This window comes from Callionymus lyra, chromosome 9, assembly GCF_982586985.1.
Source record: "Callionymus lyra chromosome 9, fCalLyr1.hap1.1, whole genome shotgun sequence".
Classification (NCBI taxonomy): Eukaryota; Metazoa; Chordata; class Actinopteri; order Syngnathiformes; family Callionymidae; genus Callionymus; species Callionymus lyra.
The window spans coordinates 19,458,280-19,474,015 of record NC_141826.1 but is presented as its reverse complement, the minus strand read 5'-3'; the positions used below and the strand labels follow the sequence as shown (position 1 = coordinate 19,474,015).

The 15,736-nt window shown below is 43.0% G+C and overlaps 2 protein-coding genes across 2 annotated transcripts; one reads left to right on the top strand and one right to left on the bottom strand.

Moving 5' to 3' along the window:
• Positions 1-23: 23 nt before the first annotated feature.
• noa1 (nitric oxide associated 1) lies at positions 24-5,011 on the top strand. Its single transcript, XM_087799486.1, has 9 exons — positions 24-238; positions 998-1,897; positions 2,994-3,128; positions 3,189-3,302; positions 3,358-3,449; positions 3,510-3,641; positions 3,700-3,816; positions 3,875-3,992; positions 4,510-5,011. Exons 1-9 carry the CDS (start codon positions 64-66, stop codon positions 4,692-4,694), a joined length of 1,968 nt encoding a protein of 655 aa, XP_087655612.1. The 5' UTR covers positions 24-63; the 3' UTR covers positions 4,695-5,011.
• Positions 5,012-5,817: 806 nt separating this feature from the next.
• On the bottom strand, positions 5,818-14,375 carry rest (RE1-silencing transcription factor). The gene is made up of 6 exons (XM_087799408.1): positions 14,239-14,375; positions 11,234-11,441; positions 9,815-10,282; positions 8,458-8,618; positions 8,316-8,399; positions 5,818-7,534 (listed from the first exon to the last, which is right to left on the bottom strand). The coding sequence occupies exons 2-6, from the start codon at positions 11,434-11,436 to the stop codon at positions 6,075-6,077; spliced, it is 2,376 nt and encodes a 791-aa protein (XP_087655534.1). The 5' UTR covers positions 11,437-11,441; positions 14,239-14,375; the 3' UTR covers positions 5,818-6,074.
• Positions 14,376-15,736: the final 1,361 nt, after the last annotated feature.

The window sequence follows — 15,736 nt, the reverse complement described above, 5'->3', positions numbered from 1 at the left end:
TACGTCATTTCCGCACAGGAAGAAGCGCAGGAGTTCGGCGTGTGATCCAAGGTGGTCTCGAGGATGTGGACCGGGACCGTCTGTCGCGCTCTCTGGAGTTCGGTTCGGTCCGCGCGGGCTCTGAGGGGGATGACGAGTGACGTCACGGCTCGGAGGGTGACGTCGGTGAACAGAACCAGCCGAACCTGCGTCGTGGACCCGAACTCCGAGGAGCAGTTCGTGTTTGCAGATCTCATAGGTTTAACTCTATTTTTGTTTGGTTTACTTTTTGTCTTCTTGCTCCATTTTATTGTCGGCGATATTCAGCATCTTTATTTACAGACAAAACTCATGCGTCGCTCCAACTTGAACGTCATATCCGTAATGTACAAAACGTCATATCCGACCACAACCAAAATACCTTTTTACAAAACCCTTATATGTAGTGTAAACGTTACGATGTATTAGGATACTTTGGGAACGAATGTACATGTATATGTGTAGTATTGTCGAGTACTTGACTCTGGTGTTGTGATACTGTAGTAACAAGGATATATGTGTAGTATTGTCGAGTACTTGACTCTGGTGTTGTGATACTGTAGTAACAAGGATATATGTGTAGTATTGTCGAGTACTTGACTCTGGTGTTGCAGAATTTACAGACCACATGACTCTTGATGAAGTCGTAACTGCTTGTTTTGAAACTAAAAATATGTCCGAACATAAGCTTTAAAAGCTGCTGGAGTCGACTGTATCCTCTCGTCCTCAGTCGTCGCCTGGGATTTCATCGTTCGTTTAGCTGTGGATAATGTAATGACTGCTGCTCTCTAGTGGACAGAGGTTTAGTTGCAACACAAAAATGAACGCTATAATAGTAATAAATAATAAAGTTAATAATATTTGATTGTTAATCTTAAAATAGAAAAAAATATATATATATTTATTTATATATATTTATTTCAAGGTGTGGTATAAAATAATACAACAGTACATTACGATGTTGAAATTTTCTTTCCAGAACAAGAGACTGAGAGCCAGGAGCCCGTCCTGACCCTTCCTGAACCCCCACGGCCCCCGTCGCAGCGCCTCCACACCCTCCAACGCCAGATGAAGGCGTTAGAGGCGGTCTCCGAGCCGGAGACCCCGAACAAATCCATCCAGTTCCAGGACTCGGACTTCCCTCTGGACCCCGACCTCGTGGCCTCAAAGAGGAAGAAGAAGCCCCGGAAAGGAGAACAAAAGATCTTCGGGACGCCGGACGTGGACGAGCCTCTGAGCGACACGCCCTGTTCCGGCTGCGGAGCACTTCTGCACTGTACCGCCATGGAGGTACCCGGGTACCTGCCCAGCCAGAAGTTCAAGGTTCTGGTGCAGGAGGAGAGTTTGGACAGCGCCATCTGTCAGCGCTGCTTCCTGCTGACTCACCACCAGAAGGCGCTGAGTCTCCAGATGTCTTCTGAGGACTACCGGAAAGTGGTGCAACAGATCAAAGACAAGAAGGCGCTGGTGCTGCTCATCGTGGACCTCCTGGACATCCCGGACTCCATCATACCGGACCTGCCGGAGCTGGTGGGCTCCAACAAAAAGGTTTTTGTTCTAGGGAACAAGATCGACGCCGTCCCCTGCGACGCCCCCAACTACCTGAAGCGGATCAAGCAGCTGCTGACCCAGCACTGTCACGACGCCGGGTTCGGGGGTCAGCTGACGGACGTCCACCTGATCAGCGCCAAGACGGGCTACGGCATCGAGGGGCTGATCTCGAGTCTGCAGGCGAGCTGGAAGTACAAGGGCGACGTCTATCTGGTGGGCGGAGCCAACTCCGGCAAGTCGACGCTGTTCAACACTCTGCTGGAGTCGGACTACTGCAAGTCCAGAGCCAGTGATGTCATCAGCAAGGCCACCATCTCGCCCTGGCCCGGTAACGACCCGCGTGTGATTTATGAAGTGTATATAAGAGAGTCAATCATTTAAAGTTTTAATTTTGTTTCTTTTAATTACTGTTGTTTTCCATAATATCTTTAGTTGGATATTCTAATTCCAATGATTCAAACATATTTTTCCCTCAAAAATTCAATATTAATTTTTTTAATTTGTAGCCTTTAACACTTTTGTTCATATCCTGGTCAAGGTGACCCGAATGCAAACGTGTTTTTGGTATCCATTGGGTTGTCTCTGGGTCAAGGTGACCCAAATGCAAACATCTTTGTGGTATCCCTTGTGGTGTCTCTGGGTCAAAGTGACCCGAATGCAAACATGTTTGTGGTATCCATTGTGTTGTCCCTGGGTCAAAGTGACCCGAATATAAACATGTTTGTGGTATCCCTCGTGTTGTCTCTGGGTCAAGGTGACCCAAATGCAAATGTGTTTGTGGTATCCCTCGTGGTGTCTATGGATCAAGGTGACCCAAATGCAAATGTGTTTGTGGTATCCCTCGTGTTGTCTCTGGGTCAAGGTCACCCAAATGCAAATATGTTTGTGGTATCCCTCGTGGTGTCTATGGGTCAAGGTGACCCGGTGAAATACGTATGTATTTATGGAAGCCATGGTGGACTTTCACCTTGACCCAGAGATACCACAAGGGATACCAAAAAACTTGTTTGCATTGGGGTCACCTTGATCCAGAGATACAACAAGGGATACCACAAACACATTTGCATTCGGGTCACCTTGATCCAGAGATACAACAAGGGATACCACAAACACGTTTGCTTTCGGGTCACCTTGATCCAGAGATACAACAAGGGATACTACAAACACATTTGCATTCGGGTTAAAGATTTTATATTGAATAGAAAAGATTGTGAATTATAAGAATATCAAACTCTATGTATATACAGTATATTTATATATTAATTGACAATCAGTTTTTTTTTCTTGATTTAAATATATAAAAAATTCAAACTTTCAAAATAGAGACTATTCAAGTATTGAAAAGAATAATTAAATGCAACAACATGTCAATCAAAATGTTGAAATCAACAGTTCAATGTTCAAAGATGTCTCATGTCTCTCAGGCACGACGCTCAACCTGCTGCAGTTCCCGATCATCAACCCGACGCCGCACCGCATGTTCCGGCGCCAACAGAGATTGCAGAACGAAGTCGTGGACCAAGAGCCTAGTAAGCTGTTGGGCGACCGTTACCTGTCAGGTGAGTTGTACCCCACAGACTAGGAGGAGGGGTCCAGTCTGAATCGAGGGTCTTGTCCAGGTCACGTGGGTAGAACCTTCAGGACGGAAGTCTCCGGGCGTCACGCAGAGATCGACTTCGACCCGGACAGCCTTGCGTTCAGCGAGCAGGAGGACGGGCGGGGGAAGGCGTCAGGTAAGACGTGCACTTGGACGTCTGGACGGTGATGTTAACTGACCTCTGACCTCAGCCGTGAGCAGGTCACCTGAACCGTTCACCCACAACGAGCTGAAGGACGCTCACTGGCTGTTCGACACTCCAGGGATCCTCAAGCAGAACGACGTGAGCCATCAGTGACGTCATCAAAGTGTCGTCTCCTCTGACTGCGCTCGTGTCCTGCAGCTCCTCGCCATCCTGAACGAACAGGAAGTGAAGATGCTGCTTCCCACCAGAGCCATCGTTCCGAGGACGTTCGTGTTGAAGCCCGGCATGAGCTTGTTTGTGGGCGGAGTCGCCAGGGTGGACCTTCTCCAGGTGAGGCGGCGACACAGGCACATAGGTCCTCGATACTCATGAGGTTCTGTCGGATCAGGCCGGGTCGTCCTGCTGGTTCTCGGTCATGGCGTCCTTGCAGATCCCGGTCCACGTGACCAGCATGGAGAGAGCTGACGAAATCTACCAGAAACATCTGGGGCACAAGCTGCTTGGGGTACGACACTCTCTTGACCACCTCGAGCGAAAACCACCTACAGCGTCCATGTTTTCAGGTTCCAACAGGCGGCGCTGAAAGGGTGGAGACGTTTCCACGCTTGGTTTCTCAGGAGCTCCAGATGCAGGGGAAGGGCCCCCTGGAGGCTGGGGGTGACATTACACTGTCATCAGCAGGTAAGTGTGAAGTCAGATGAGGTTGAGATTTGTTTCTTTATTATTCTATCAATATAAAGTTGCTTCAACAAAAAAAGATTTTCCAGTAAAAAAAGTTTTCAAAGGCTTATTTTAAGACTTGAAGCAACTTTTAAAAAACACAAATATTTATTATTAGTATTCTTGGATGGAAGACTTTTTATTTTTTAATTGAAAATATTTTCTTTCACCGAATATACTTTTTTGATGAACAATATTTTTAATTGAATTAACTTTTTTTGCAATTTAAATAATTTTGTTTTATTGAGGCAAATATTTGTTTAATTTTAAAGTTTTATTTTTAATTTACAATATTTTCTTTTTTTCAATCCAACATTTTATTCTAAATTAAATTATTTCTCAATCGAGGCAACTTTTTTTTTTATAAATTGAATAATTATCTCTTTGATTGAAGCAACTTGTAACACCTGACAAGTGTAGTACATTCAATAATATGTAATATTGTTATGTATACTAGTAATACTCTATTGTGCTGCAGGTTGGGTGGCAGTGACGGCCGGGGCGGGCGAGCTGCTGCAGCTGCGGGTCCACAGTCCAGAGGGTGTCAAGATGGGACTCAGAACTCTGCCACTGCTGCCATACATCGTCTCTCTGAAGGGACAGAGAATAAAGAAAACGCCTTCATATAAGACCAAGAAGCCAAAACCACTAACCGGACTATGACCTCAGGACTATGACCTCACTTCCTTTTCGAACTGATGAACCTCTGCACGTGCTCAGTAGTGTTTTTATCAATAAAACTCTTGAGTGACAAAAGCCAGGATTCACCCTTAAACCGTTTCATAGCAGGAGAAGAGATGTATGGAGTACATCAGTGCGCTAAGCATATTGTATAGAATCATTGTTTTTATGAATAATTGCTGTATTGCTGTGTCTAATTGGAAAATAATAATTTCACGAAGGAGACCTCCTAAGATCTATAAAGTTCTACCTACCTTGAATTTAACCTTTTTAAATGTTGAATTTCTTATTTAAATTTTAGTTTAAGCATTTAATTTATTTTAAATAATTAAATTAAATGTATTTAAAGGTGTAATTTGTATTAATTGAATAACAAATTGTATACTGACAGGTAAGTTTTAAGTTAATAATGAAAAAAATGTAATATCTTTAAAATGAAAGTTATTTTACACAGTTAAAGTCTAATTTCAAAAATGTGTGAATTCAATATTTTTCATTTGTCTAACAATGTTTATTTAAGTCTTGTCTATAGATTAAAATATTTGATTCATAAAAAAGAAATTGAATTACAATATCAAACTGTACATTTTTTTTTTTTTTTATTAAAAAATGCAACCTTTCAATGCAGAAATTGATCAAATGATTCAATTTGTTCAATGCTTAAAGTTAAACTAATGTGTTGATTTAAGTGCGTCTTAAATTGATGTTGGACTCTATTGTATCATCAGTATGTGTGTGTTTGTACAAAACTTTCATTTAAATATTTACATTAGAAAATTATCTTAAGCCCCGTCCACTGAAAAAACGTTTTTTTAGGATTCAATCTTGTTTACCATAACCACGCACTCTCAGCTGTGATTGGTCAAACATCAAGGTTAGTCAATGCGCGTCATCAACTCCAGAAGTTTCCACCACCCAGGGACTCATTGTATAAACAAAGCGGGGCACGATCGCAGCTGTCTGCAGGAGGAGTGAAGACATTATTACTAGAACTTTATAAGTAATAAGTTGAAAACATGGTCGTCATGTTGAGGGACTTACTGGAAAGGAAGACGTGAACATTTGAAACGTGATCGAGGAGGAAGTCACACGGACGAGCCTGAAGTGTGATCGTGTGCAGAGTAACCGGCTTTATTGCTCAAAAAGAAAAAACTTTGGTTCGATACAAAATATTGCACAAATATTTACAAACGATCCGACGGATCAGAGTCGACAAGTGTTCGTACAGGTTGATTGTCGGAAAGGCACAAGTGGGAAGAAGAATGAAACTTCTGCTGTAACTCATAATGACGCCGCTAATAAACGACACCTCGACTGGCGCGTGATCTCGTCGTCTCCGCGTGACGACGACGCCGTACAAGCTCACTGCGGCACGCCATTGTCCAGGTAGTAGACGTTGACCAGGTGCCGGTTCAGGTGCCGCCTGTACGCGGCCTCGAGCGGGAAGGTGCGATCGCAGAAGATGCACATGTGACTCTTCAGCTCGGTGGGCGTCGGCACCTCATCCGTGGGCGTCTCCGGGTCGTTGACCGTCTTGCTCGAGGCGGTGGCGTTGCTATGGAGACCGGAATCGTCGCTCCCTTCAGAAGCGCTGTCGCTGATGTCGCTGGTTCCCTCGTGGCTGCTGTGGATGCCCTCGTCCTCGTCGCCGTCCGTGGGTTTGCGGCGCTGACCCGGCAACGACGACACCGGGGAGGTCGGGACGGCGAAGGTGGGAGCAAGACTTTCTTCAGCGGGCGAGGGTTGAGCCTCGGCAGAGCTCTGGACCTCTGGGACGCTGCAGGTACTGGCTCTAGTCTCGGGAACCGGTTCTTCCTCCGTCGTTGACGCAGAGTCGGGAATCGGTTCCGTCTGAACCGGCACCGGCACCGGCTCCGTGACCTCTTCATTCTGTTGGCTTGTCGCCACCTTCCGGTTGGACTTCCTGGTCCGTTGAGGGGTGGACTGTGGTGTCGGCGACGCAGTTTCGGCAGAAGTAAGTCGCCTGCGCTTGGAGGGCAACTCGGATTTGGTGGCAACGTCCAGAACCCTCTTTGTCCTCTCGTCTTTCTGTGGCGTCTCTGGGACTTCCTTCTTCTCCTGGATCTTCTCCTGAACCTTCTTGGACTGAGACTTCTTATTTTTGTGGCTCTTGTTTTTCCTCCTTTGAGGGTTCACTGTTTCCGTTGACTCCGAGTCATCCTCTGCCACCTGCTCCTCAGACACTTCCGGACTAACCTCCCGACTCTTGTGTTCTGCTTCGTCTGCAGCTTTCTTCTTGGCTTGTCTCTTGCTCTTGGTCTGCGTCTGTTCTCCAGACTTCTTTTGTCTCTTCGAGTTCTTCTCCTTCACGGTCTGAATGGGTTTCTTCTGTCCATCTTTCGGTGGTGTGCTGGTCCTTCCCGTGACCGACAGGTTGATGGGTCCGCTGGGTTTGTCCAGGTTGTCGTCCGAGTCCTCCTGGTCCACGTCAAAGTCCTCCTCCTCCTCCGCGCCCGAAGAATCGTCCGCCGCCAGTCCGTCGCCGCCTCTCGGCTTCTTGACCCGCAGCTTCACCTTGGACACGTCCAGGGAGACGTCGCAGCCGCTGTGCCGGGACTTGATGTGGTACTGCAGGTTGCACTTCTTGGAGGCGGCGTACTTGCACAGCGGACACAGGAACTGCCGCGGCTTCACGTGCAGCTCCACGTGCTTCTTGTAGTTGCTGCGGTCGGCGGTGCGGTAGTCGCAGTAGGGGCAGCCCAGCGGCTTCGGGCCGTTGTGGACCTGCCGGGCGTGCCGGGTGACCTCGTGCTGGTTGGCGGCGAGATAGTTGCAGCTCTCGCACTTGAACGGACGTTCACCTGCGAAGGAGAGACGGGGTGAGTGACGGTGCCGCTGAGGGACAATTGGACCACCGGGATGAAGAGTCCTGCAGAGCGCTGTGACCCAATGTGGGGTAAAGTAGTCCCTCAACATATCGTGGTTATCCTTCTGAAGTCTTTCACCACATAAGGTTAGGTAGAACTGTATTGATCCCTCAGGAGGTCTCCTTCGGGAAATTGTTTAAAGTATTTTATGGTACTGCATATTTAACTAGGCTTTAAAACCACAGAATGTTGAAGGAGGCATTGAATACAACATCCCCCTTACTTATGGGGCCAACAAAACAGTTTACTCCCATGATGCCTTTCTACACACTGCTTTATTTAATGATTGCTTGTTGGTCACTAGAACACTGCATTTAAACTCCATGTTGCTATAACAAAAGTGATTGACAGCTGTGATTGGTTGGCTGGGCGGCAAAGCAGCTGTTCAGGTCACTGTTACGTAAAATTGTAAGTTATTAAAAAAGTTGTTCATTTAAACCAGTCCAACTTCTAATTATAAATAATTGTTAAATGATGTAGGTTTTTGAGAGTTAAAAACAGGTAGTTCAACACTAACTAGCATTTAAGAGGGACCACTGTACACATCGCTCTGCAGGCTCGCGCCCCTGGTTGCCGTGACGACACACTAAATGATATCACCGTTACGTTACCGTGTTAAACGTCAGTGACGGCTAGAGAGAGGAAAACGCCGCGGTGAGTAAATGCGTTAAATCATGGGACGACACCGGGGTTAAGAACAGCTGCAGGTACTGACCGGAGTGCGTCCTCTTGTGGCGGGTCAGGTGGGTCTTCTGGGAGCTGGAATAGTCGCAGTAGGGACACTGGAAGGGACGGACGCCTGGAAGACGACGAGCAAGAGTCAGTGGACGCGTCTGACGGAGGGAGGAGAGGCTCACCTGTGTGGGTGCGGATGTGCTGGATGTAGTTGCTCTTGCGGTCGGAGAAGTAGGAGCACTGGCTGCAGGTGTGCAGTTTGCTGGGGAAGTGGTTCCTCAAGTGTTTCCTCCAGTGGTACTGGCTCACCGTGGTGTACGGGCACAGTGTGCACTTGAACACCCTGAGACAAACACATCAGTCCATCATCAAACACGATGTTTGTCCATCTTAAGCACAATTAAACATTATTAAGATAAATATAACAGACTATTTATTGGTGTTAAAATTCCAGGAGAATCTGTTTAATCGTGTTTTTTTTGTATCCTGTTAACAACTTAGACTGTGGCGTGAACTTCACGTATTATTATTTATACTTTATATTCTTCTCTATTTTAATTATTTATACTTTATATTCTTCTTTATTTTAATTTTATAATTTCTTATTTAGGATCTGTGGGCACTTTGTCCTCCTGTCGACTGCTGTGTCATGACTGGAACCCTAATTTCTATGGCGCGTTGTTCATTTTTTTTTTTTTTTTTTTTTTTATCGCTTCTACTTCAAATGGACTTCCATCATCAGTGCCATCTGAATATAAAATGGTTGAGTTTAACATTTTTCAAATGAAACTACATTCTTTTTAATTTGGTGGTCATTCAAGCTTGAACTGTTTTATTGAATAATGGAAATTTTATAACTATTATTATTGAACTTTGTTTTTTGTTTATATTCTGTTTATTAGTTGAGTATTTAAGTTTTGTTGATTACTTACTCCATTTCATTTTATTGATTATTTATTTTATTTTTAATGTCCTTTCATTGTTAACTTCATGCTTTGCATCGTGGGTCTAAGACGACCACAATTTAATTTATGCTGTATGTCTTGATACATGTATGTTTCACAAATAAAAGAACTTGAACGTGGATTTTTTTTTTTTTCAATTATTGAATTTTCCAAAATTCTAGCATATTTCAAAATGACTTTGTTTAGACATAGGTTAATAATACTCCACCAATTATAAGTGTTATTACTTAATAATTTCTATATATAATTCCTAGCCTTTTACATCCAATATAAAAATGTTGGTATAATAGAGCCATCAGATAATACTAAAGGAGTACTGAGATACTGGATCAAACTTTCAGACAATTAAAGTGTTATTAAATTGGAAAATATTCCAATATTTTGTTTCAAATCCACCCATCAACATAGAAATGATTGAATTTAATTATTTTAACATTTAAGTTTCAACATTTGTAATGTTCAACCATTAAATATTCTGATAGATAGAGAAACAACCAAAAATAGATCACAAGAAGTCCAGAAACTTCTAGTCAAGTGGGGGGGGGTTCTGGTGCAGGTTGGTTAAAGTCCTCACCTGGGGTCCTGGCCTTCCTTGCTGTGGTGCTTCAGGTGTGCGATGTAGTGGTCGTATCTGTTGGTGTTGTAGCCGCAGCGTTCGCAGCGGATCAGTCCTTTGCTGTCTGCGGAAGCGTCCCCCTCTCCGCCCTCCTGGTCCCCTTCGGCGGACTCTCTGGGACAGTTCTTGCTGCCCTCCACAGAGATGACCACCTTCATCTTGCTGGCCGGGTGGGTCCTCAGATGTTGGACCAGCTGCTCCTCGCTCTGAGCGTGGAAGTTACAGGGTTTGCAGTGGAACGGCTTCCTCTTCTTCTTCGTGCCGTCGTCCGGCGCCGTCGGGGCGGCCGGAGGATCGTCAGCCGGGCGCAGCGACAGGTCTTGTGCTTCCTCTTCTTCTGCGTCACGTACCGGCGGCACCGGCTGCCTGCTGGGCCCTGCAGGGTACTCTATGTTGCAGGCCTCCCCCGGGTTCTCGCCGTCATACCTGACAAGAACACAAGCTTATCATCATGTGACAACCAGGGGCCAACTTTTTTTTTTTAATGAATCTGGGTCAAAACTATCCAGATTTGTAAAACCCATCCAGGATCATCCTTGTTACTTTTTTAAAGCAAAATTAGATCGGATCACCCTGATCTAGAGACCAGTTTTTAAGATGACCAAATCTGAATTACCAGTGCTCTAAATGGGACAAAATATATCAATGTCAGCTACTAGCAATGTAAAGAACCAAAAGTCATGCACAAAAATAAACATCTGCTTCTAGTTGTGATTTATTTTATGTCCATTTATCTGTGCAGCGACAAATACACATGAACGAATGCATTACGGGTGTTTTTAAAAGGTCTTAAATTAAAAAAAGGCGTAATGTCTAAAACAAAAATATTTTCGACAGGTTAATCTCTGTTTTTTAAAGTTAATATACATTGATTAAGGAAAAAATACTGAATATATAATTTTGTTGGTCATTTAAGTATGTGGGTTTATTCCAAGGGAAGATTTTTTTTAAGTTTACTTTATTGAAAGGCTTAAATGATAGGAGTCTACTTTATCGTAATCATCACGGCATCAGATAAACAAATCAGGTGCGAAATATAAATAAAAGTATAGACCCAAAATGCTACAAATTGAATTTTTGAACAATGTTTTTTCTACATTTCCCAAATTCCCACCTGGAATTCACCTTTAATCCTAACCCATGTTAGAATCTGTTTTTTGGGTCAAAGTTATTCAGATCCTACTGAAAATTTGTAAACAACACAAACTGAATTAAATCCAGATAAAACTTGGATTGGATCACATGATCGAATCGAACTTCAGAATCATTCTTCGGCTTTTGAACAACCCATTGACAAGATTTGAGTCAATCCAAGAACCAACAATCCCATCAGATTATCCCAACATAACAACTGACCCCAGGTGATCAAGTTCCTACCTGATGGTGCTCTCGTCCTCGCTGTCCATCAAGTCGCTGCCCACCGTCTGCAGCTCCATCATCTCCTTTTGGTTGGTGGCCCCGCTCTCGTTCAGGCCCTCGGCCGTCGCCACGGTGGCCAACATCACCAGTTGGAGGGGTTGCTCGCACGGACGGGGACCACCCACAGGAAACTCCACGGAAAAGAGTGTCTGAGCAGCCATCTTGTCTGGAGGGGAAATCGTCAAAGTTAGATATCGGTTACTATTTATCACTCACATGACCTTTGACATCACAGCCTTGTCAAACATCTAAGAAACACTTCAATGTCACATTTTTTTATGATACTGGCTCAATATTCAACAGCGCTGGAATAATAATATATATTATACACAGTATTTAAACATATGTTGTTGTGTTTTATTTCAAATAACATTTTATTAGTAGTATAGTTTTTGTATTTCTATAAAGTGTGATTAAAATAAGATAATTTGATTTTTAATTTGTAATTAACGTGCAAATATTCACAGCGTTTGTTCCTTTTTTGTGATGCCAAAGGTTAATACATCCTCCGTAATTTAAGAAACAACGAAACCAGCGAGATGTCTGAGGATGAGAGGATACAGTCGACGACTCCAGCGTCTTTTAAAGCTCATGTATGAGTCTATAATACAAATATATCCTTGTTCTGGTCAGTGTGTCCTGCTGCTCCAATCACCCCTATCTTCTGTGAAGCTGACAGCAAATTAATTGTTGAGATTTTTCAATGAAAAAAATCAATTGATCAAAGATAAAATCCATTCCCTTGTGTGTGGTACCCCTGCTGTCACTGAGGCTGTCCCCACCTTGAGGTCCTCATTTAACGACGCGACACTGGCTGATATATCTGCGCTGGTGAGCAAGATGAAACCCTCCTCTTGCTCATCCTACGTCCTTCCGTGTAGACTCTTCATTAAAGTGTTTGATGTAATTGGCCCCTGGGTTACCAAAATGGTGAACCTCCCTTTCCACAGGGGTTTTTCCCAATGCATTTAAACATGCCATTGTGGAGCCTTCACTCAAAAAGCCAAGCTTAGACTCAACTGACTTCAATCATTTCAGGCCTATTTCTAAGCTTCCCTTCTTGTCCAAGATCTTGGAGAAGGTGGTGTCTGAGCAGCTGTCTCTGTTCCTGGATCAGATCGCCATCCATGATAAGTTTCAGTCTGGCTTCCGTAAACATCACTCTACCTTTCTGAATGTGCTACAATGGTTCTACTCATACCTTTCTGGGTGCAGTTTTAGTGTATCTGCCAATCAAATAAGGTCTGAATAAGCGGATCTGTTGTGTGGAGTCCCTCAAGGTTCTGTTTTGGGTCCTTTATTATTTTTACTGTACTTGATTCCCCTGGGTAAAAGTCTTAAAGAGATTTCCTGATGTTTCTCATCACATTTGATCCAGCTCTACTGCTCATTGGATCCAACTGAGCCCCAAAGGCTGATCAGATTAGTCAATTGTTTGCTAGAAATGAAACAATGTCTGAGTGAAAAGACTTTGCAGCTAAATGTGGACAAAACTGAAACTCGGATTAAGGTTCCAAGGTTAAAGCACTTTGTGACACTGGTCTAGAAAGGCGCTTTACAAATAACCTTTAATTACTATATCCTTTGTTAATCTTTGTATCCTTTTCTTTGACCTTTGTACTTCATACTTTGATTTTGTCATCCCTTGCGCTTTGTTCTTTTTATTACACTTCTTATTCTTGTTTTTATGAATCTATCCGTCTGTGTTTTCTGTGAACTGGAAAACCAATTTCCCGAAGGAAATCTCCAGAGGTTTAATTATGTCTATCTATCTATCCATCCATCCATCTATCTGAGCAAGAGAACCGCCTCACTACAGCTTCACTCCTTGCAGACATCCATGTTTGTAATACTTTACAATATGTTGGTGGCTGACGATACAAAATAATTAACTTTGTTCTAAACACAAAATAGGAATTTTAGTGTTGGTGGTCATGTAATGTAACAATATGAGATTCTTTCGGATGGTTCCTAAGTTCATGTTAGGTGAAATAAATCTTGTTTTCTTAATGTTTTGCCTGTACAGTATACGTCCAATAAATCTGGCAACGGAAAGAAACTAGTCTCAGACTGAAGCCTAGAGTCACACAAATATTTGGAAGGTAAAGAAAATAAGTAAAAATGTTCTCCTTCATACTTAAAGACTACTCATTACTACTGTTTGTATATATAATGGTTGGTTGTGCTATTTATTTGCACATCTATAGGAAAACATATTTACCATCACCACTCTTTGAATGATAAATGATTGATTTTTGTTTTTAAGTTATGTACTTAAAAGTACCTTTTATTACGATCATGGTATCGAGGCATCTACAAAAAGACTGGTACTGGTATCGACTACTAAAATGGTGGTATCGTGACAACCCCTAGTTTCGACAGTCATTGACGTCAGCAAAGATCAACTTTTGTTTAAAGAAACGTTAAACTATAGTTTCTACTTCTGACGTTCGGCCATTTTGTAGCAGATATACAGCCCAGTGCGGTTCATGATCCACTAAAAAAAAGTGTCTAAAGTTAACTTTAGTGAACACGTCGGTTCTGTTGGACCGTGTTGCTATCGAGTTAAGATCTACCAGGTACCAGGGACGGAACCACCTCACGATCATTCTCAGTATTTCATCTACAAGTCAAAAGATTCTTGAGTCAACACTCGAACAGGAACAACAGTTCTGCACATAATGGTGACGACTCGTAAAGTTTTTAGTTTTTAGCAAAAATAACGCACGTGTCGATTAAACTACTTTTCATGGTCAAGAACTGTCCCTAAAATCGGGTTTAACCTCTGACAAGTGTGAGGTCGGAGGCTGAGCAGCAGGACTAGTGTTAGCCTTGGTCCTGATCAGCCCCGGACAGCGCCTCCTCCTCAGACTCCATTTTCCTTTCAGCGAGCACCAACTTTCACGGGCCCTGTCGTTGTCTGTCGCAGCCGCCCAGGGCGACGCGTCGACGGACACACTCACCTCAGACTCCCGCGGAAGATCTTCGGCTGTCGGGTTTGCTAACTTTTGGGGTACTTTTCTCCGGTCTCCGGTCGTCCCGAGTCACTTTTTGAAAAAGTACACGGAGGAGAGTCACGAACTTTCCGACATTCCTGCACACGAACTCGCGCGATTTGACGACGCCTACGTCATCAAAACGAGCCCCCGCCCCCCGCGACTTTCACTTTGAAATGTGAGACCAAAGCTGACACCCCTGGTTATTATAGTATAACTTTATATTATAAACATTATTTTTAAATTAAATTAAATAAAGGGAGAGTTTCGGTTAAGAAGTTTCACAACACAAAAGAAAATTATTTTTGGGACTGATGCGGTGGAAGGAACTGGACGAGACAGCCGGAAAGCGGGGGGTGAGCGCACAAGCGGGTTAGAGCAGAAACTCAGACCCGGCTGCAGAAAAACATTTAAAAACTTTTCAAGTATCTGGATGTTCTGTTCTATGTTAGTCTTTGTATCCTTTGTCTTTGTTGTTTTTCTTTGATCTATGTTCTTTGTCTTTATCTTTAGACTTAGATTGTGTCATCTTATTCTTTCTCTTTATTTCTCCTTGTTCTTGTTCTTATTTTGATTTTTTTTAATAAAAAATTGCTGTATGTATTGGCTATTGGAAAAAAACAATTTCAATAAAGTTTTACCTTACCTTACCTAAATGGAACAATGGCTCTGGGACTAATCACACAGTACAGAGAAAAAAAAATATCCCATTACTAAAAAGTGATAGACAAAATCTAAAAAAAACAACCTAACAACCAACAACAAAGTTTAGTGCTGTGTCCATTTATTAAACTAAAGCACCACAGCTTCACTTCTACTAAAAACATAAGCACTGAAGTCAACCTGAACACTGGATTGAACCATCAAATAAGTTGTAATCTCATTAAACAAAATCATGTTAGGTGTGATGTGTGATCTGTTTGACTACTTGATGAAGCCCATTTGCTGAAAAATATGTCCTTTTAAAGGGCACCAAATAACCATCATGACAATATAGGCTATTTAGTCATTCTACAGCAGCCTTGTTTTTAAAAGGTACAATAAAAACAATACTGAACTGAGCCCAAGTCCAAGGCAGGTGTCTTGGTGAATTTAAGTAAAGGCTCCAGGGTTCAGGTTAACTTCAGTGCTTGTGTTTTCAGTAGACATGGATGACGCTGCTTCCTGCTCGCTCTCCTTGTTTCTTTTTCTTGTCAGCGTATTACGGATGTTCACACTGAAAACCAAAACCAATTACTGACTCTATAAGCAACTGTAACCATTAATGCCAAATGATAACAATAACTGTAGTGGAACCTAATGACCACTTGGGTGTGCTGTTCCCTTGACATTGATGGATGTGTGTCGAGAGATCGAAGAAGATAATAAACGAACATATTTTGAATCCCGGATTTGCTGTTGGCGTTGTTGTGTGTTCTCATATGGAAATAACTAAAGAGTTGAGCTACAACATTGTACATTTACC

Coding starts and splice junctions, on each gene's coding strand:
- noa1 (XM_087799486.1), top strand. CDS start 64: ATGTGGACCGGGACCGTCTGTCGCGCTCTCTGGAGTTCGGTTCGGTCC. Junction 239..997: donor CGTGTTTGCAGATCTCATAG/GTTTAACTCTAT, acceptor TTTTCTTTCCAG/AACAAGAGACTGAGAGCCAG. Junction 3,642..3,699: donor CCAGGGTGGACCTTCTCCAG/GTGAGGCGGCGA, acceptor CTGTCGGATCAG/GCCGGGTCGTCCTGCTGGTT.
- rest (XM_087799408.1), bottom strand. CDS start 11,436: ATGGCTGCTCAGACACTCTTTTCCGTGGAGTTTCCTGTGGGTGGTCCC. Junction 8,400..8,457: donor GCACATCCGCACCCACACAG/GTGAGCCTCTCC, acceptor GTCGTCTTCCAG/GCGTCCGTCCCTTCCAGTGT. Junction 7,535..8,315: donor CCACAAGAGGACGCACTCCG/GTCAGTACCTGC, acceptor TCTCCTTCGCAG/GTGAACGTCCGTTCAAGTGC.